The sequence below is a fragment of the Petromyzon marinus genome, chromosome 48 (genome assembly GCF_048934315.1).
Source record: "Petromyzon marinus isolate PM22_M1 ecotype Great Lakes invasive population chromosome 48, UKy_Petmar_22M1.pri1.0, whole genome shotgun sequence".
In the NCBI taxonomy this organism is placed as follows: Eukaryota; Metazoa; Chordata; class Hyperoartia; order Petromyzontiformes; family Petromyzontidae; genus Petromyzon; species Petromyzon marinus.
In genome coordinates this window covers 2,558,488-2,578,794 of record NC_133714.1, presented here as the reverse complement: position 1 = coordinate 2,578,794, position 20,307 = coordinate 2,558,488, and the positions used below count along the sequence as shown (strand labels likewise).

General features: G+C 53.3%; 1 protein-coding gene across 2 annotated transcripts in view; it reads left to right on the top strand.

Moving 5' to 3' along the window:
- The window catches only part of ATXN10 (ataxin 10), a 66,913-nt gene extending 46,952 nt beyond the window's left edge, over positions 1–19,961 (top strand). For both annotated transcript variants that reach the window (XM_076074457.1, XM_032972530.2), the window contains one exon: positions 18,552–19,961. In XM_076074457.1, coding sequence (XP_075930572.1) covers positions 18,552–18,777 — 226 coding nt within the window. In that variant the 3' untranslated portion in view covers positions 18,778–19,961. The remainder of the gene's footprint in view (positions 1–18,551) is intronic.
- The last annotated feature ends 346 nt before the right edge of the window (positions 19,962–20,307 follow it).

Below are 20,307 nucleotides of genomic sequence, written 5' to 3'. Positions count from 1 at the left end.
CCACAACCCGCCCCTCACCTCCCCCCCCCCGCTCCCCCTGCCCCCCAGCTCCGTCCCCAGCCCCGCCGTGGGTTCGATCCCGATCCTGATGCTTGTATATTTTGGAGTTTGCAAGTTTTCCCTGTGGTCACGTGGATTTTTCTCCGGGTCCTCCGATTTTTCCCAGCCACGTTTAGAATCAACGTCACGCGTTTTAGGGTATTTGGCTGCTGTACATTTCCACGTGATAAGCCAATTCGTTGAGTGATCATTTGTGGCCAGGTCGCTTCTGAAAAAGAGCTGTATAGCTCAGTGGGCCTTACTTGTTAAATTAAAAACTAGTTTAATGGATTAGTTTAGAGCTACGCACCTCTTCCGACGACGTTTGGCCAGCGTGGAAGAGTAGGCCAATGTACCACCCCGGGAGATTGCAGGGGGGTGGGGGGGGGGGGCTGCAGTGGAGGGAGGCCCGTTTGCCGGTGTTGGCATGAAGCAGAATATTTATACTGGGGGAATCCGATGAGCTATAGTTGGGGCTGCTGTATGTACGCAGTGGCTAAGAGAGGGGTTTGGGTGGCTGAGAGGGGTTTGGGTGGCTGAGAGGAGGTTGGGTGGCTGAGAGGGGTTTGGGTGGCTGAGAGGGGTTTGGGTGGCTGAGAGGGGTTTGGGTGGCTGAGAGGAGGTTGGGTGGCTGAGAGGAGGTTGGGTGGCTGAGAGGAGGTTGGGTGGCTGAGAGGAGGTTGGTGGCTGAGAGGGATTTGGGTGGCTGAGAGGAGGTTGGTGGCTGAGAGGCGGTTGGGTGGCTGAGAGGCGGTTGGGTGGCTGAGAGGAGGTTGGGTGGCTGAGAGGGGTTTGGGTGGCTGAGAGGAGGTTGGGTGGCTGAGAGGAGGTTGGTGGCTGAGAGGGATTTGGGTGGCTGAGAGGGGTTTGGGTGGCTGAGAGGAGGTTGGTGGCTGAGAGGCGGTTTGGTGGCTGAGAGGGGTTTGGGTGGCTGAGAGGAGTTTGGGTGGCTGAGAGGGGTTTGGGTGGCTGAGAGGGGTTTGGGTGGCTGAGAGGGGTTTGGGTGGCTGAGAGGAGGTTGGTGGCTGAGAGGCGGTTTGGTGGCTGAGAGGGGTTTGGGTGGCTGAGAGGAGTTTGGGTGGCTGAGAGGGGTTTGGGTGGCTGAGAGGGGTTTGGGTGGCTGAGAGGGGTTTGGGTGGCTGAGAGGAGGTTGGGTGGCTGAGAGGAGGTTGGTGGCTGAGAGGGGTTTGGGTGGCTGAGAGGGGTTTGGGTGGCTGAGAGGAGGTTGGGTGGCTGAGAGGAGGTTGGGTGGCTGAGAGGAGGTTTGGGTGGCTGAGAGGGGTTTGGGTGGCTGAGAGGAGGTTGGTGGCTGAGAGGCGGTTGGGTGGCTGAGAGGCGGTTGGGTGGCTGAGAGGAGGTTGGGTGGCTGAGAGGAGGTTGGGTGGCTGAGAGGAGGTTGGTGGCTGAGAGGGATTTGGGTGGCTGAGAGGGGTTTGGGTGGCTGAGAGGAGGTTGGTGGCTGAGAGGCGGTTTGGTGGCTGAGAGGGGTTTGGGTGGCTGAGAGGGGTTTGGGTGGCTGAGAGGGGTTTGGGTGGCTGAGAGGGGTTTGGGTGGCTGAGATGAGGTTGGGTGGCTGAGAGGAGGTTGGTGGCTGAGAGGGGTTTGGGTGGCTGAGAGGGGTTTGAGTGGCTGAGAGGAGGTTGGGTGGCTGAGAGGAGGTTGGGTGGCTGAGAGGAGGTTGGTGGCTGAGAGGGGTTTGGGTGGCTGAGAGGCGGTTGGCTGGCTGAGAGGAGGTTGGGTGGCTGAGAGGAGGTTGGGTGGCTGAGAGGAGGTTGGTGGCTGAGAGGGATTTGGGTGGCTGAGAGGGGTTTGGGTGGCTGAGAGGAGGTTGGTGGCTGAGAGGAGGTTGGGTGGCTGAGAGGCGGTTTGGTGGCTGAGAGGGGTTTGGGTGGCTGAGAGGGGTTTGGGTGGCTGAGGGGTTTGGGTGGCTGAGAGGGGTTTGGGTGCCTGAGAGGAGGTTGGTGGCTGAGAGGGGTTGGGTGGCTGGGAGGGGTTTGGGTGGCTGGGAGGGGTTTGGTGGCTGAGAGGGGTTTGGGTGGCTGAGAGGGGTTTGGGTGGCTGAGAGGGGTTTGAGTGGCTGAGAGGGGTTGGTGGCTGAGAGGGGTTGGGTGGCTCAGAGGGGTTTGGGTGGCTGAGAGGGGTTTGGGTGGCTGAGAGGGGTTTGGGTGGCTGAGAGGGGGTTGGTGGCTGAGAGGGGTTTGGGTGGCTGAGAGGGGGTTGGTGGCTGAGAGGAGTTTGGGTGGCTGAGGGGTTTGGGTGGCTTAGGAGCGTTGTGACTGAAAGGGATTTGGGCGGCTGCTGAGAGGGGTTTTGTGGGGTTGGCAGCGAGTAAATGATGTCACCCATCGCTCCACTCGCTTCAGAGGGGGCTAATTACAGGGTGTGCGCGTTCTCTGCCTTTGTATTTTTCTCGTATAGACACAGGTGATGTACATTACACACACAGGTGTTGTACATTACACACACAGGTGTTGTACATTACACACACAGGTGATGTACATTACACACACAGGTGATGTACATTACACACACAGGTGATACACATTACACACACAGGTGATGTACATTACACACACACAGGTGATGTACATTACACACACAGGTGTTGTACATTACACACACAGGTGTTGTACATTACACACACAGGTGATGTACATTACACATTACACACACAGGTGATGTACATTACACACACACACAGGTGATACACATTACACACACAGGTGTTGTACATTACACACACAGGTGTTGTACATTACACACACAGGTGTTGTACATTACACACACAGGTGATGTACATTACACACACAGGTGATGTACATTACACACACAGGTGTTGTACATTACACACACAGGTGTTGTACATTACACACACAGGTGATGTACATTACACACACAGGTGATGTACATTACACACACAGGTGATGTACATTACACACACACAGGTGATACACATTACACATACAGACACAGGTGATGCACATTACACACACACAGATGATGTACATTACACACAGACACAGGTGATGTACATTACACACACAGACACAGGTGATGTACATTACACACACAGACACAGGTGATGTACATTACGCACACAGACACAGGTGATACACATTACACACACAAACACAGGTGATACACATTACACACACAGACACAGGTGATACACATTACACACACACACACAGACAGGTGATGTACATTGCACGCACAGGTGATGTGCATTACACACAGACACAGGTGATACACATTACACACAGACACATGTGATACACATTCCACACACAGACACAGGTGATACACATTACACACACACACAGGTGATACACATTACAGACACAGGTGATACACATTACACACACAGACATAGGTGGTACACATTACACACACAGACACAGGTGATGTACATTACACACACAAACACAGGTGATACACATTACACACACAGACACAGGTGATACACATTACACACACACACAGACAGGTGATGTACATTACACACACACAGGTGATACACATTACAGACACAGGTGATATACATTACACACACAGACACAGGTGATACACATTACACACACACACACAGGTGATGTACATTACACACACAGACACAGGTGATACACATTACACACACACACAGGTGATGTACATTACACACACAGACACACAGGTGATGTACATTACATACACAGACACAGGTGATGTACATTACACACACACACACACAGGTGATGTACATTACACACACACAGGTGATACACATTACACACACAGACACAGGTGATATACATTACACACAGACACAGGTGATGTACATTACACACACAGACACAGGTGATACACATTACACACAGACACAGGTGATGTACATTACACACACACACACACACAGGTGATGTACATTACACACACAGACACAGGTGATACACATTACACACAGACACAGGTGATGTACATTACACACAGACACACAGGTGATGTACATTACACACACACACACACAGGTGATACACATTACACACACAGACACAGGTGATATACATTACACACACACAGGTGATACACATTACACACACACACACAGGTGATGTACATTACACACACACAGGTGATACACATTACACACACACACACAGGTGATGTACATTACACACACACAGGTGATACACATTACACACACAGACACAGGTGATACACATTACACACACACACACAGGTGATGTACATTACACACACACACACACACAGGTGATATACATTACACACACACAGGTGATACACATTACACACACACACACAGGTGATGTACATTACACACACACAGGTGATACACATTACACACACAGACACAGGTGATGTACATTACACACACAGACACAGGTGATGTACATTACACACACAGACACAGGTGATATACATTACACACACAGACACAGGTGATATACATTACACACACAACATGCAGCATGTACACCAGGTGTGCCCAAAATAGTTTTTTCTTCTTTTCCTTACTAGTTTTCAGTTATCCGCACGCATTAGGAATGTCTTGCGCAATAAACGCAACGTTTTACCTTTTGATCTGAGAATCGTAAGGATTGCGACAATCGGTGTGACGGATAGGACACTGCACTTGTGACCAAGAGGCCAAGGGTCCAACCCCATCTCCCGGTGGCACTTGCAGCAATGGTTGCAAGTTCCAGTTGGTTCTTTGGTTACGATAATCCCACCGGAATCGATTACTGGGTCCTGACTCTCGGAGTTTGCCGGGGAATCGATTGTGAAAACGTTTACGGGCGATTGGTTAACAACCCCGGTTATGCAGAGATGTTTTAATGATGCTGGGTTGCCGCTTCACGCACAGTCAACATTGAAGAAAGAAAACACTCAGATGTACCTGACAGCTAGCGTGCCCGCTCATAACTCGTCGTGAGGATTATTTTTTTCGTGCAATCTCCAACCCTTTTCAACTCCAGTCTCTGTAGTCTTCGTTCATGTGCTAGCAAAGAAGGGCCATTGCCTGAAACGTCGCTGAATGTAAGATTTTTTTCTTCTTCTTCAAGACTACAGTGTTGTTGACGAGTGTGTTCACCCTATAGTTTATACAGCCTGAACATGAATCTATTAACGCCTTCTATTATTCGATATATAATTCGACACACGATGGAGATGTCAACTACCACCACTCGTGGTATTGCAGGAGGGCCGTGGGTTCGACCCCGACCCTGACGTCTGTACGTTTGGCGTTTGCGCGTTCTCCCCATGGCCGCATGAATCTTTCTCCGGCCCCTCTAGTGTTTCACATTTAGAATCAACGTGCATTTTTGGCCGCTATAAATTTTGACTGCTATAAATTTCCACATGATAAGCCACTTTATTGAGTTACTAATTACGGGCCTGGTCGCTTCTGAAAAAAAGCTATATAGCTCAGTGGGCCTTACCTGGTAAAATACAAATAATGAAATGGTTGTAGTTTAGAACTTAGATTGATGAAATTATAAACAACACCAGCTGCCATTCGCCACCAAGTGGTGGTGACGTCGCTACGCAGCTTGTGCCAGGCCAGGTGCGCTTTGCGGCCACGTGAAGCATCGGGCTCGCTGGCAGGAGGTCACGGGGCAGACCCAGGCGCCGTGGTTCGATGGTGAAACTCAACCCATGATGAAACCATAACGCAAATATTTGGGAGTGTGAAGAGTCTATCGTGGGGTTTTTTTTTAATCCCTCTAACCCTCCGCACGTTCCGATTAAAAACCACACGCACACTCGCCACTCGCGCTTGGTAGCGTGAAGAATTTATCGCGGGGGGCCTCATTCCCATAAACCTCGACGCGCCCGCCAATGCGTGGGTGCCGTGCCGCACGCCCTACGGAGGTCCGGGTCCCACCCAGGCGTCCACCGGCGTCTCGGCTGCGATCGTCCCGTCACCCCCCCCCCCCCCCCCCCGTAGAAAGTCGCTCAAGACTTGCGCTTTTGTGGAATACGCGATCCTTTTTGCGTAACCCCAGTATTCAAACTGCGTGGTGATGGTTATAAGTCTGTAATAACATCTACATGGGCGCCCCGCAAATAATAACAACAACTGGCGTTCGCCACTAAGTGGCAGTGATGACACCATGGCACTTGTGCCAGGCTAGGTGCGCCTTGAGGACACTTGACGTGTAAAAAGCTCTGCTGGGCAGGATGTCATGGGGACAGACTCAAGTGCCATGGGATGACTGACTGAGATGACCAACAGAGGCACCACCTGTGCCCCCTACTGTGCCAACTTGCTGAGTTTTATCTGCCCAGCGCTCCGCTCGTTGTTGTGAGCGTCGCTCCTCCCTCCTCCAACAACAGCGGAGGGAGGAGGAGCGACGCTGCCTCCAAATGCCCAGTCGCGTATTTCACGAGCCTCCCCCATGGAGGCCGATCTTGACCACGCCGGTATCAGTCATTGGCAAGTCCACTCACGTGCGTATGTAATAACACCCATTGCCACGTGTACTTGCTCTGTTTCATCACCACCTAAGATGTTGCCGGACTAGGCGCCAACCGATGGCCTCCTTGCGGATTTGCGACCTGCGGTGGGTCGCGACCTGGTGTGGTTCGCGGCCTGGTGTGGATCGTGACCTGGTGTGGATCGTGACCTGGTGTGGATCGTGACCTGGTGTGGATCGTGACCTGGTGTGGATCATGACCTGGTGTGGATCGTGACCTGGTGTGGATCACGACCTGGTGTGGATCGCGACCTGATGTGGATCGTTATCTGATGTGGATCTCGATCTGATGTGGATCGCTATCTGATGCGGATCTCGATCTGGTGTGGTTCGCGATCTAATCTGGATCACGATCGGCTGTGGATAGCGATCTGATGTGGATTGCGATCAGCTGTGGATCGCGATCTGACATGGATCGCGATCTGCAGTGCACCCCGATCTGATGTGGATCGCGACCTCCTGTGGATCTCGATCTGATGTGGATCGCGATCTGCGGGGGATCACGCCTGGGTCACTCATCGGTGTGGCCACCACCACTGTTTCACAGACAGGGGGCCTCAGGGGTCGGAGCGCTTAGCTGACACCGCACAGGACCTGGGTTCGAATCCGAGTTTCAGCCGCCTGTATTTATACCGGCTTCTGAAGTGCGCAGCGAGTTGATGGTCTAGGCCCAGACACCAATGACTGCACGATAATGCCACCGCGATAAATTTCGATTTGCGAGTAATTTGGCTGAATTCCAGCTCTTGAGATAAAAAAAATACATATTGGTTCGACTGTCGTGTGAGACGCGTAACTGCCTGTGGCAGGTTGGGTGGGCAAGTTCTGCCTCTGGCTTTGTGAACCAGAGGTCACTTACAGAATGGATCTCGGATGTAGCTCTGTGATATCCGCTTCTGCGGGCTGTTCTCTTAGCACCCAGGGTGGCCCTGCTGTGCGAGACATGTTGACCGATTCTTTGCCTCCTGACGTGGGATAAAAATTGGAGAGAAGTCGGAATATATATACAAGTACGGAAATATCCGCATGTACTGCATGGAGGGACTGTAGCCGAAGGGATAGAGGTAGGCTTCGTGTAACATGCCAAGGATGTGCGTTTAAACCCCTGCCTCAACATTGCCCTGTACTCCTATGCCCACACCTCCTTGGCTTCAGCGTGTCCGCTGAGCAGCACTTCACGAATTATATTTGGTGCGTAAGGTGCGGAGGGGGCAAAGCGCTCTGCGCTCTCCAACTGTGGTGCCGTCTGTGATGCACGAACTCGGTCGGGGAGCGGCATTTAAATTTGAGTTCTTTCCCGGAGGTTCAAATAGCGCCAGGAATATTTGTGTAAACAGGTGGGGTGAATTGGTTTTCACACCTGATGATGATTGCTTGTGTTGCAGTCGAAACGTCGTGAGAATTTTATTGTTTTATATTTTTATTATTTGTTGTTTGCCGTCTACGTGACTTTACCGAAAGAACCAAGAATATAGGTGGGGTGAAGTCTGTAGAGTCGGTCTCATTTTGCAAGAGTCATCTCCTGGGTTGCGATGGCTTTGGGCCCGTCATATTGCTGGAGTTGTGATGGAGACGTGATAATGGGGTTATGATGAATGGGGTTGTGATGGAGATGTGATGATGGGGTTGTGACGGGGATGATGTGATGATGAGTTATGATGAATGGGGTTGTGATGGAGATGTGATGATGGGGTTGTGACGGGGATCACGTGATGATTTGGGATTGTGATCAGTCTTCAGTGCTGCACTATCCCCACGCTTTGTGTTTCCGCGGTTTTATTTTTTTGGCAGGACTTTTTTTCTACCAAGATCCTTCACGCTGTCTGGTTAATCCTCTACACAGTAGGGGGCACACTTTTCCCTTATCTCTGCTATGACATTTTTGTTGCGTGACAAAGCTGACATTTTACCGCATCAAGTGCAAATTTGAACACATTTTATCCATTGGCACGGTCGTTGGCGACTGGGCTAAGACCATCGACTCGCTACACCTGAGACCCCCGTTATTAATCACGGGTGGCTGCCCCCCCCCCCCCCACCCGTGATTAGCACAGGCGGCTGAAACGTGGATTCGAACCCTGGAGCTAAGTGGTGCCAGCTCAGCACTCTGACCTTTCAGCCACCCTGGTCAACTCCAACACTCATCCCATTCTTAACCCCTTAGCCTAGGAGTGCCTCTAATCTTAACTCTATTGTCATCTGGTTTGTTAACCATGACTACAATTCTAGTTGTTTTCTCCTTGCGCCTATCTCTAGCCCATTGCCCTACGTCTAACCCCTCTAACACAACACCATATCCATATTCATTGCTCTTGACTGTAGCCCTATCCATTACCATATCGCTCGCCTGAAACCTATCCTTAAACTTAGCCTTAGCCCTATCGCTTACCGTAACCCTACCCCAAACCTTATCTCGCAGCCCTAACCCAATAATAATCCCTATCCTTAAACACTGGCCCTATCCCTTACTGTAACTCTACCCCTAACCCTGTTGCGAACCCTAACCCCGTTCTTATCCCTATCCCAAACACGAGCCCTGTCCTTAACCCCTATCTGCCGAGTCACGCACTTTCGGGCGTTACTCTCGGTGCCATCGCACAGCGATGTTATTCACCCTTCGTGGGGTTCTTCTCGCCCTTTGACTGCGCAATATCTTCTCATTGCTCCCCCAAGAATACGAGGAGCCATGTCGACTACACTCTGTGTGTGTCTCTCTCTCGTTCATGTCGCTCGCTCGGGATTCTCACTCGCAAACTGCCCCCCCCCCCCCGTCCCTTTCCCACCCTCCCCGCGAGCCGTGCCGCACCTTGCCGCTGTGGCAGCGGCTGGGATTTGCGCGCTGTGGCCGCGGGCGGTTTAGTCAGGTGAGAAAAACACGGCACGCCACCGCAACATGCCAGCTAAAGCCGCCCCCACCTGCCCCGCCCCCCCCTACCCATCACCCCCCCCCCCCCGTTTCGGGGTGGTGGGGTGGGGGGGGGGTCGGGGGGGATACTCATCTCTCAGAGGTGACGGGGGCCCGAGAGGCGGAATCCGCTCTGCGTCCCGTCCCCGCCGTCCTTCTTGCCACGTCGCCCTTGGGCCGCCGCCTGCCGCCGAGTGCGACCGGCGTGGGGGGGGGGGGGGGGCGAAGTCTCGGGGGGGCCCGGCAGGGAGAGCGGAGACGGAAGCTGAAACTTTCCCCCGCCGCCTTCTTAACCCAAAGCGTCGAAACCGATAACTGGTGGGTGGGTGGGTGGGTGGTGGGTGGGGGGTTTGTTACAAACGCTCCGACGCTGCCGGCTCGCTCCCTCCGAAGCGGCCGGCCGCTCTTTGCATCTCGACCCCCGTCCCGGCGACGTCCACCGTGCACGTGCGTCGTCACGTGACGTCTCGGAACGGAGAGGGGCTCATTAGCCGCTCAACTGCGGCTGGGCGGCACGGATCCCCCGATGCGTCGTCGTCGTCGGGTTTTCCGCGTCGTGTTCGGCGCCGTGGCTGACGTTTCGGGCGTTCCTCTCCCCCCCCCCCCCCCCCCCCCCGGCGGCACGTGGGGCCAAAGGGTCGAGAGACGGCGGTCGCCACGAGCCGGAAACGCGGCGGAGATCTCCGTTGGTCCTCTCGTTCCTTCTTGTTCGCCGCCGTTCTCTCGCGGGGAGTGGGGGCGGGGGTTGCTCCTCGATTTATAAACCACGACCCCCTCGATGCATCCCTTCGTACGCTGCGCTCGGACGCCCCGCCGGTCGGCACACCTTCGCTTGAAGGAAGACGCAGCTTTCAGGAGTGGATCGCCTTTACTCTAGATTTGAAGCTTTCGTGACTGCAAGGATCCATACTCTTTGGTTCTGTTCGGTGAAGTCACCGAATAGAACCAAAGAGTATGGATCTCCTCTGCTTCATTCTTGGCTCCAGACTGTGTCCCCCGGGGTTGGTCCGATACGTGTTTTTGAATCCCTATTAACGAGAGAAGAAAAATAATATTGAGTGCCCAGCACCGTGTGAAAACGTTCGGCGGGCACGCGCTGCGTCGGGCAAAGCCTGCAAACCGTTTCTAAAAGCCTTCTCTCTGTATTCACAGTGGAGCTTCACAGCCGCGTGGGGCCGCTGGCGAATGAATGAATGAATGCGCATCCTCTTGATCGCTTAACTTTGTGTATTAGTCGTGGCTGGTGAAGGCACCCGTGTGTTTGCGTTGCCCGAGGATCCCGTGCCATTGACAGCACTGAGAGACGCGTTTGTGTGTGTGTGTGTGTACGTATGTTGAGCTTCTTTCATACACGGTGCTAATCAGAGGTGCGTGAGGAGAAGGACGACAAACTGAAACACAAAAAGCAGTCCTGAAGAAATGAGTTCTCAATCCGGACCGTTTAAAAACGCATAGCGCCCCAGTGGCTTCCCGATAGGTCTGGCAACATCTCCCAAACCGCCACTTTCATCATCGCATAGTTTGCGTCACGGCCAAGCGCTGTTCACTCGATGGGAGATGTTTGCTTTGTTGCGTGGACTCTTCTTATTTGAGGTGGTGACATGAAAGGCTTATATTTTTTCTCCCCCCTCTTCTCGTGCCCGCTCCTCGATTGGAGCTCAGTCAGCGGGGCGGTGACTGTTGGCACGCGCCGGGCTGGTGGGGCCCCCCGTCGTGTGGAAGGTTGGGGGGGGGACCGCACGTTGGATTGTGGTCAGCCAGAAGGAGACTTGGCAGTGGTGCCAGCATTGCTGATGAGCCCCGCCGGTTAATGGATAGCGACCCGGCCAAGAGTTATCCACCTCCGGCTAACCGCCGCCGCCTGCCTGCCTGCCTGCCGGCCCTGGCTCGATGGTGACCTCTTAAGACGAGAGGGCCACGATGTGCTGCTTGCAGGGAGCCGCTGATGGGGCCTTTTGGCATGACGCACACAAAAAAAAGGGCGAGTGTGCTTGCTTCTCGCACAAGCTTTGTGTGTTTTTAGAAAATGATGGAGGGGGGGGGGCGGGGAGAGGTTTTTTTACGGGCCTGTGCTGTGCTGTTATCCTCTCGTGATGTTGGCGACGACGACGATGATGATGATGATGGTGGCGGTCGTTTTATTTGTCGCCAGTTGCTGATTTGAAGGCGGTGGCTGCGAGACGAATCGTAAAACGACCTCGGGGGAGGGCGCGGCGTGGTGCTGGTTCGTTGCGCCGGGAGTGTGCGAGCTTTGGGCTTGGGGCCGGGGTGCCGCTTGCCGGTGGAGTCCGTGAGAGTTGAAAGCTCGTGAAAGTCCTGCGCGGTGGGGGTGGGCATGGGAGAGGTGGTGAGGGGGGGGGCACGGACGCTATTAAAGTTTATGAAGGCCGCGGCGCATAGCTTTTGGGGGGGGGGCGATCTTTGATCTCAACTCATTGGTCCAATCCAATAAACCCGAGCCGAAAAAAACTGAACGGCTCGAAACCACTTAGCGGAGACGTTGCCTCGTGTCACCACCGTTGTTTGTTTTACATTTTTAACATCGGTGCTCGTTTCACCCAATTTGTTTGAGCGCCGAGCGGCGGTGTTTTGTGAAGCTGCGCGGAGGTTCGCGTGGCCTTACCGCGGTTTGGTTGTGACTTGCGGATCGGGAGAGCGAGCCGCTGGTGGTGGTGGTGGCAGCGTAGGCCGCCGCCGCCGCCACCACCACCACCACGGCAACGGGGCGGTGCACTCCCTCACCGCACACTCCCTCACCGCACACTCGTTACATCGCACACTCGTTACACCACACACTCACTTCCCCGCTCACCAAACATTCATTACACCGCACACACGCTCACCGCACACACGCTCAGCGCGCACTCGCTCACCCGCTCACTCGCTCACCCGCTCACCCGCTCACCCGCTCACCACACGTTCGTTACACCACACACTCGCTCACCGCATACTCGCCCAGTGCACACTCGCTCACCACACACTTGCTCACCACACATCCGTTACACCACACATCCGTTACACCGCGCACCCGCTCACCACTCGCTTGCTCGCCACATTCGCTCACCGCACGCTCATTCGCCACTTATATCCGATCACCGCAGGATAGCCATGGACTCGCACGCACGCACGCACCACACATCCACTCACCGTTGGGCAAAACACTTTCGCGCGAGCACTCTCCAGCTGATAGGTGCTCCTGTCTCCTGGAGCGGTGTGGTTTTTTTTGGGAATGAGAAAAAAATCCACGAAGCCGCGTGGACATGTATCGTGATGAGAGCCACGCTTTTAATGAACGCTCATCTCGTGAAACTCTTAACAGAAGTGGTCCATTTGCCGAGTGAGAACACAGCCAAAGACGGTCACCGCATCGCGCGCTTTTCAGACGGCGCTTCTGCGGCCGTCTGGAGCGTGCCTCCTCCTTCCGATATTAGGAAGCCACTGGTGCTACGCACTTTTAAATCTTGATTGAAAACTAATTTCTTTAGAACCGCTTTTTGTGTTTAGTCTGTTGTGGTTTCTCCTCACCTCCGTTTAGCATGGTTGGCTACGTACGGTGCGAAAAAAGTTAAACAACAACATACATAATTGCTGTTTGTTGCTGGCCTCTTGGCGTGTTTTGGCCTTCGGGCCCTGTGTTTGGCAGAAGCCGTCAGCTACGGGGGGGGGGGGGGGGGGGCGGAGGAGGGAGCGGGGAGCGGAGGAGGGAGCGGGGGGGATGGTTTAACGCGTGGGTAGAAAGGCGCTATTTTAGTTGGTTTATTTTTTTTTTCATTTGTGTTGCACGTTATCGTTAAAGTTATTAGCAGTAAAAGCCTGGGACCGCGTGCCCGGCCACCGCACCCCCCCCCCCACACCCCTACGCGCCCGCCAGCCCGCGCGCGGTAACGCCGCTGTCACCGGGAGACGGCGGCGAGATGAACGGGGGGGGGGGGGGGGGGGAGTTGCCGTTCGCGTCCGTCTCCCGTAAAACCTCGCTGGCGTTTAACTCTTTTTTTTCACTTAACTTTTACTCGCTCGTAGTAACGACACGCCCGCCCTCCCCCGCCGTTCCCCTTCCCGCGGTTCCACGGAACGGCTTCTCCCCCCCGCCTTGCCTCTCCCCGCAGCCTTGGCATGAATAGTCGCGATTCGTCTTCACACTTCCACTCGAAGTCTCTCCCCCAATGGCAGGCTAATGTCCGGTGCTGTGTACACCTTTTTGTGCCACGCAGGGTCCGCTGCCGCTGAGGAAGATGGGGAGGGATTCCCCTTGGCTGGACTGCAGCAGGGCATTTGAATGGTTGAGATGAGTTACAAATTAGGGCGCTTTGAGTTTTTTGTTTTCCATTGTTGCTGGACACGTTGAGGGTACGCGATCCATTATATATTCAAATCCTTAAGTGTCGGTCTCTGAGAGTCTATGGGCCTCTGTGCGAGTCTATGGGCTTCTGTGTGAGTCTATGGGCCTCTGTGTGAGTCTTTGGGCCTCTGTGTGAGTCTGTGGGCCTCTGTGTGAGTCTGTGGGTCTCTGTGTGAGTATGGGCCTCTGTGTAAGTCTATGGACCTCTGTGCGAGTCTGTGGGCCTCTGTGCGAGCCGATGTGACTCTGTGTGAATCTATGGGCCTCTGTGCGAGTCTGTGGCCCTCTGTGCGAGTCTGTGGGCCACTGTGCGAGTCTGTGGGCCTCTGTGCGAGTCTATGGGCCTCTGTGTGAATCTATGGGCCTCTGTGCGATTCTAGGGGCTTCTATGTGAGTCTATGGGCCTCTGTGCGAGTCTGTGGGCCTCTGTGCGAGTCTGTGGGCCTCTGTGCGAGTCTATGGGCTTCTGTGTGAATCTATGGGCCTCTGTGCGAGTCTATGGCCTTCTGTGTGAGTCTGCGGGCCTCTGTGCGAGTCTATGGGTCTCTGTGTGAGTCTATGGGTCTCTGTGCGAGTCTATGGGTCTCTGTGTGAGTCTATGGGTCTCTGTGTAAGTCTATGGGTCTACGTGTGAGTCTATGGGTCTCTGTGTGAGTCTATGGGTCTCTGTGTGAGTCTATGGGTCTCTGTGCGAGTCTGTGTCTCTGTGCGAGTCTATGTGTCTCTGTGTGAGTCTATGGGTATATGTGTGAGTCTATGGGTCTCTGTGCGAGTCTGTGGGTCTCTGTGTGAGTCTATGGGTCTCTGTGTAAGTCTATGGGTATATGTGTGAGTCTATGGGTCTCTGTGCGAGTCTATGTGTATATGTGCGAGTCTATGGGTCTCTGTGTGAGTCTATGGGTCTCTGTGCGAGTCTATGGGTCTCTGAGTGAGTCTATGGGTCTCTGTGCGAGTCTATGGGCCTCTGTGCGAGTCTATGGGTATATGTGTGAGTCTATGGGTATATGTGTGAGTCTATGGGTCTCTGTGTGAGTCTATGGGTATATGTGTGAGTCTATGGGTCTCTGTGTGAATTGCTACCCATTTGCAGGCCAGCGCCGCGATGAAGCGTTTAAGCACCATAGAATTGAAATTTCTCTGTATTTTTGTGACTTTGTATTCTTTCTGATTGCTGTCTCGTCGTGAAAAGATTTGTTGTTTTATCACTGAAGCTTCGTGCAACATTAGCACGTAATTCGCATGCCGGATTCGTGAATGACTCTTACACGCGATGCAGCCGATGTTATCAAGGGCTTAATCGATGTCTCGCTGCGTCGTCCGATGACTACGGCCTACGGTGCCGGCTCGATTCGCTGTGCTGCGAACCCCCAGCCCACCTGAGTCACGGTCCCCCAGAGTCACGGCCCCCCAGAGTCACGGCCCCCCAGAGTCACGGCCCCCCAGAGTCACGGCCCCCCAGAGTCACGGCCCCCCAAAGTCACGGCCCCCCAGGGTCTCGTACGCCGGTTCATCGCAAGCGTCCGAACCTGCCTCTGCGCTTCTTCCCGGTTGGCCCGGCCTTGAATAAGTTGCCCTTTGGCAGTGGTCTGGACATGAGCACTGGGGGAGGCGGAGGTTTAATGGGTGTTGTGCTGGCCATTACCACCCTCGTGTGCACTGCTCCAGCCTTGACAGGTGCTCACGATGACAGCACCTGTCTACGAGGCTTAAACTATTTAAAACAAATTGTGCACTTGGCCGCAAAGTCCACCTAGCCTGGCCGCAAAGTGCACCTAGCCTGGCACAAGCTCCGCAGTGACGTCACCGCCACTTAGTGGCGAATGGCTGCAGTTGTTTATAATTTCATCGATCTAGCTCTAAACTATACTATTAAACTGTTTTTATTTTACCAGGTAAGGCCCACTGAGCTACATATAGCTCTTTTTCAGAAGCGATCCTGACACAAATGATAGCTTAACGAAGTGACTTTTGTATAGCTTTAGAGCAGCTAAAATACTCTGAACATGTGACGTCAATTCTAAATATGGAGGGAAAAACCGGAGGACACGGAGAAAAATCCATGTGATCATGGGGAGAGTGAGACACAAACTTCAAATATACAGCAGACCTCAGGGTCGGGATCGAACCCACGACCTCCTGTATACCAGGTGAGGGAGTTAATGTCTCCTAGCCACCGTGATGATAATGATGATGATCGTGAGAGACACGCAGACTCCAAATATACAGCAGGAGCATTAGTTAACGTCGGCCCGTCCTACAGACAGGGCGATCTTCCCCTACTCGGGACTGTCGTAATGTGGAGGCTGTCGTAATGTAAAGCACGTACATTTTTTTACGGTTTTTTACATTTCACAAATTTCCATGACAAGGTGGGAGGGGAAGGGAGGGGTCGGAGCCATCTCAATGGGTCCCTTGCATTTAAAATTGAGACCCAGGTTTTTTGGGGGGTATATTTTTTCTCTCTCGCTCACTCTATTCAACCCGAATCGTGACCCCCTGTGCTTGTTAACAATGTTTCCGTTTTTCACATTGTGAAATTTCCACAGTATTTTGGGTTTTTCTCTCTCCCGTGCGTCCGTTGGTTGTTGTGTTTGTGCGTGCGTGGGCGTGCCCGCGTGTCTGTGTGTGTGTCCACGTGCGCGTAGCGGGGGGGGGGGTCGGTATTATTCACATTTTATGTAGCGGCTGCCTTTTTTATTGGGTGTTTGTGAGTGCTGCTTGGGACTTCGTGTATCTGCGGTGCCTGCGCTTGATTGTCTGCATGAAGCTGCCCGTAGTGTGGGTGTGCGGCCGGTAGACTCCACTCTTGCCAGCAGACCCTTTGATTGGAGCATCCTATCGCAGTGATCTACAGGGTATTGATAAAGGAGCAGCCCTTGCTGTGTGTATGTATGTATGTTGAACTTCTTTCGCGCCGTACGTAGCCAACGGTGCCCGTCGGATGAGTGGGGAATAGGACCACAAAATAAACACAATAAGTGGTCCTAAAGAAATAGCCACGTGCAATAAAAGGTTCTCACGTTGCTGAGAGTCCGGAGAAACAATCAGAAGTGGAGAAGGCTGCAGGCTCGTCTTTCCTCGAAAACAACATTCGTTTGTTTTATTTGCATTGAGGACGAGTCTACCAAGGGCAGCCAATTGTCATTGCAGGACCATCAAATATCCTGTTGACGTTCAGAGTCGAGATCACCCCAGAGATTTTGTTCGAGACCACGAGGGCTCTGCCTTAAGCAAATCTGTTTTTAAATTTCGCCGCCGCTTGCCGAATGGCCTCCACCCGAGGGAGTTGTTTGAGGGTATTTTTGCTCGAGTCATGCACGCTGACCGGACGATTTCACCATCGCGCGCGACCTGCCGATCGACCATGCTTCACCCATTTAAGCTGTTGGGCGGTGGGATTTGAGAAACTTTCAGCGTTGCTTTAACTGCCACGCATGCCAGGATAATCCGGTCGGTGCGCGTCCTCTGGATTGCAAGTCCGGTGTGCAAACCGTCACATGACGGGAGCTCCCGCTGTAGAAATTAAAGTGTTTTCATAATTCCGTTCCTTACGAGTCATCTCTGGTAACCTGTTCTTTATCGAAATCTTTTTATTTGGACTGCAGGAATCCGATGAGCCCGTGAAACTCTTTTCCACAGATGTCCCCTCTCTCCGCCAGTGGTGGCCGTTGCAGCCCTGCACCTTTGTCTTGGCCTCCATTGGACTCGTTGGCCACTTCCTCATTCTTTCACGCGGTGTTTTTTAAGCCGGGGGAAGTGGGAATGTGCCCAAAGAAAATCCACACGATCCAACCGACAGCACTTGAGAGCCAGTGAGGATTTCCTGGATAAATAAAAAACGACTGTTTGCCATTATTATGCATGTTAACAGTAGCCGTATCATCCATAGCTCGGATATAACTAATAAACTATTTTTATTTGATCAGGTAAGGCCCACTGAGCTATATAGCTCTTTTTCAGAAGTGACTTGGCCACAAATAGCTCAAGAAAGTGGCTTCTCGTGTGGACATTTTTACCAGCCAAATACTCTAAACGCTTGACGTCGATTCTAAAATGTGGAGGGAAAAACCGAAGGACCCAGAGAAAAATCCACGCGGCCACGGAGAGAGACGCGCAAACTCCAAATGTACACGACCTCCTTCATACCACGTGAGGTAGTTGTAGGTAGTTGTAGCGATCATCTGTCTCCCCAGTGGCTATTTTAAATGCCACGGATAGGGTTCACGTTTGTGGAGTAGTGGTGGCACCGTGGTTCACACAGCGGCTTAGCTTGTTCGTCAATCCATCTGTCCAAGCAAAAACCTTGGGCACCCCTGCGTTGAAGATTCGGTTGTTGTTCAGTCTTAAGTTTTAATCACAAACAGTTGTCTTTGTCTCGTTCGTTCTGTTTCGCTTGTGCAGTTTTTCTCGCTGCATTAGCCTGGAGCATAAATCGTTATCCCGGAGCATGAACTATTAATAATCTATTTGTCGCATGCACAACTCAATGCGTGGATCCTCAAAATACTTTACAATCAATTAGAACGTCAAAGTGAGAGAAATAACCAGTTTATCCAACCCTCACAGGGATGATGATGTTGTTGTGCTTGTCTCCAACCCTCAGGGATGATGATGATGATGTTGTTGTGTTTGTCTTTTGCTCATGGGCAGGACTCCCGCTCTGTCCGGCCTACTGCACTTCCGCGCACGCACAGACACGCGTGCACGCACACGTTTTCCACTTGACCTCCTTGACCCCTGACCGCTCGATGCGCCCTCGCGCCTCCACCACCGGCCCCGACGACGGCAGTCATCGCGCAGTGGGCCGTGCTGGCCGTGAGAAACCTGACCCAGGGGAACGTGGAGAACCAGGAGGCCATCAGGAGGCTGGAGCGACGGGGCGCCGCCCAGAGCCCCCTCCTGGGAGCGCTCGGGGTCGGCGTGGAGGAGCGCGAAGGCCGTGTGTACTTGAAGGCCACCAGCAAGACCACGCCGCCTTCGTGAAGGCCTTGCACAGGACCCGTGGACCTTCGTGAAGGCATTAATAAGACAAGACCACGGGACCTTCATTAAGGCCTTAAACAAGTCCACAGGACTTTCACGAGGGCCTTACACAGGACCACGGGACCATAATGATGGCCTTAAACAAGATCGCGTTACCATCATGAGGGCGTCATGTGGCCGCATGATAATTTTGCGAAGTTAATTACAGAGGCTGGGGGGAGAACAGTGCATACGCAAAACTAATTTAATAAAGCTAGGCGTGAGCTACGTGATTGACTGCTTCATCGAACTAGATTAGAATGGCTAAATGTAATTCACAGACTTTGACGTCTGCGTGTTTGGCAAGACCGGATCTCTGCCGTGTACTGACCACCCCCCGCCTCCCACCTGGTTCGCGCGTTGTTCACGGAACACGAGATTTTGAAATCGCGCCTTTTTTTTGTGTTAGTAAACTAGTGGTGCTAGTAGTTAACAACGTGAGATTTCACCGAAGGAGCGTGTAAGCAGTGCAGTGGTGGTGGTGGTGATGATGATGATGATGGGCCGGCATGCCATCGGTTGTAAACGTGCGAGCCGTTACCGGCGCGGCGCGCGTGTGGTTGGCACGGCGTGCGGCACGACCCCCACGGGTTGCGCGTCGGGGGCACGGTGAGCAGCGTTGCGTGCGGCGAGCACCGTCGGCGTTGTGCGATGCGAGTCCGCCCCCCCCCCCCCCCCCCCGCGTGCGTGTAAAAGTGACGGGTGCTAACGTTGTCCTGTTGACGCAAATTGCGGGACGCAAGGACGTCGCCCGTGGGGACAGAGAGACGGGGGGGGGGGGGGGGGTCCTGCCGGTCTACCAGTCGTCGGAAACGGAGTCGCCCGCCACCCCCCCCCCCACCGCCACCACCCTCCCCTCCCCGGTTGTCCCGGGCTGGAATCGCCCATCTCTCCTCGTCTCCCGTTCCTATCGACCGGCAAAACACGTGAGCCTCGCAGTGAAAACATCCACTCGTCTCGATCTCTTTAAACAACAACAACAACAAAAATCTTGCCACTTGCACGGGCGCGACCCGGAGCTATAATTGTACCGGGCCGCTGGAGCTGCGGATGAAGTTGGGAGTGTTTTGCATTTCTGCGCCGCGTGTTGAATTTGGTGTCGTGCCCGCACTGTGTAACATAACAGAGTCGATGATGGAAGTCGGCTAAACCAAGATAAATATTTCAATGCCATGTGCATGCGCCCTCGTGTTTTTTTGGTGTTGTGCAATCGGCGGTTTTGTTTGTTGTCGCGGCCTGGAAGGTTGTCAAGTTTTATTTTATTTGGCGGGGGGGGCGAGAGTTGTCCGGAGGAAGAGGGGGTAAGTTGGGTTCACCTCTCCGCACTTAAACAAAAGTTGTATTTCAAGACATGCGTATGTGTCCACTCGTACAGGATAACTCACAACGACCAAAATGCACCATCATAGAGGTTTTTGAGTTGGTTCGAGTAAATTGAAATGTGTCGTTAAACCCGCCACCACCCGACACAGCCAATTAGTAAGGTTTTTCACGTAAACAAAACGTGCCAATTCGTTGCTAGC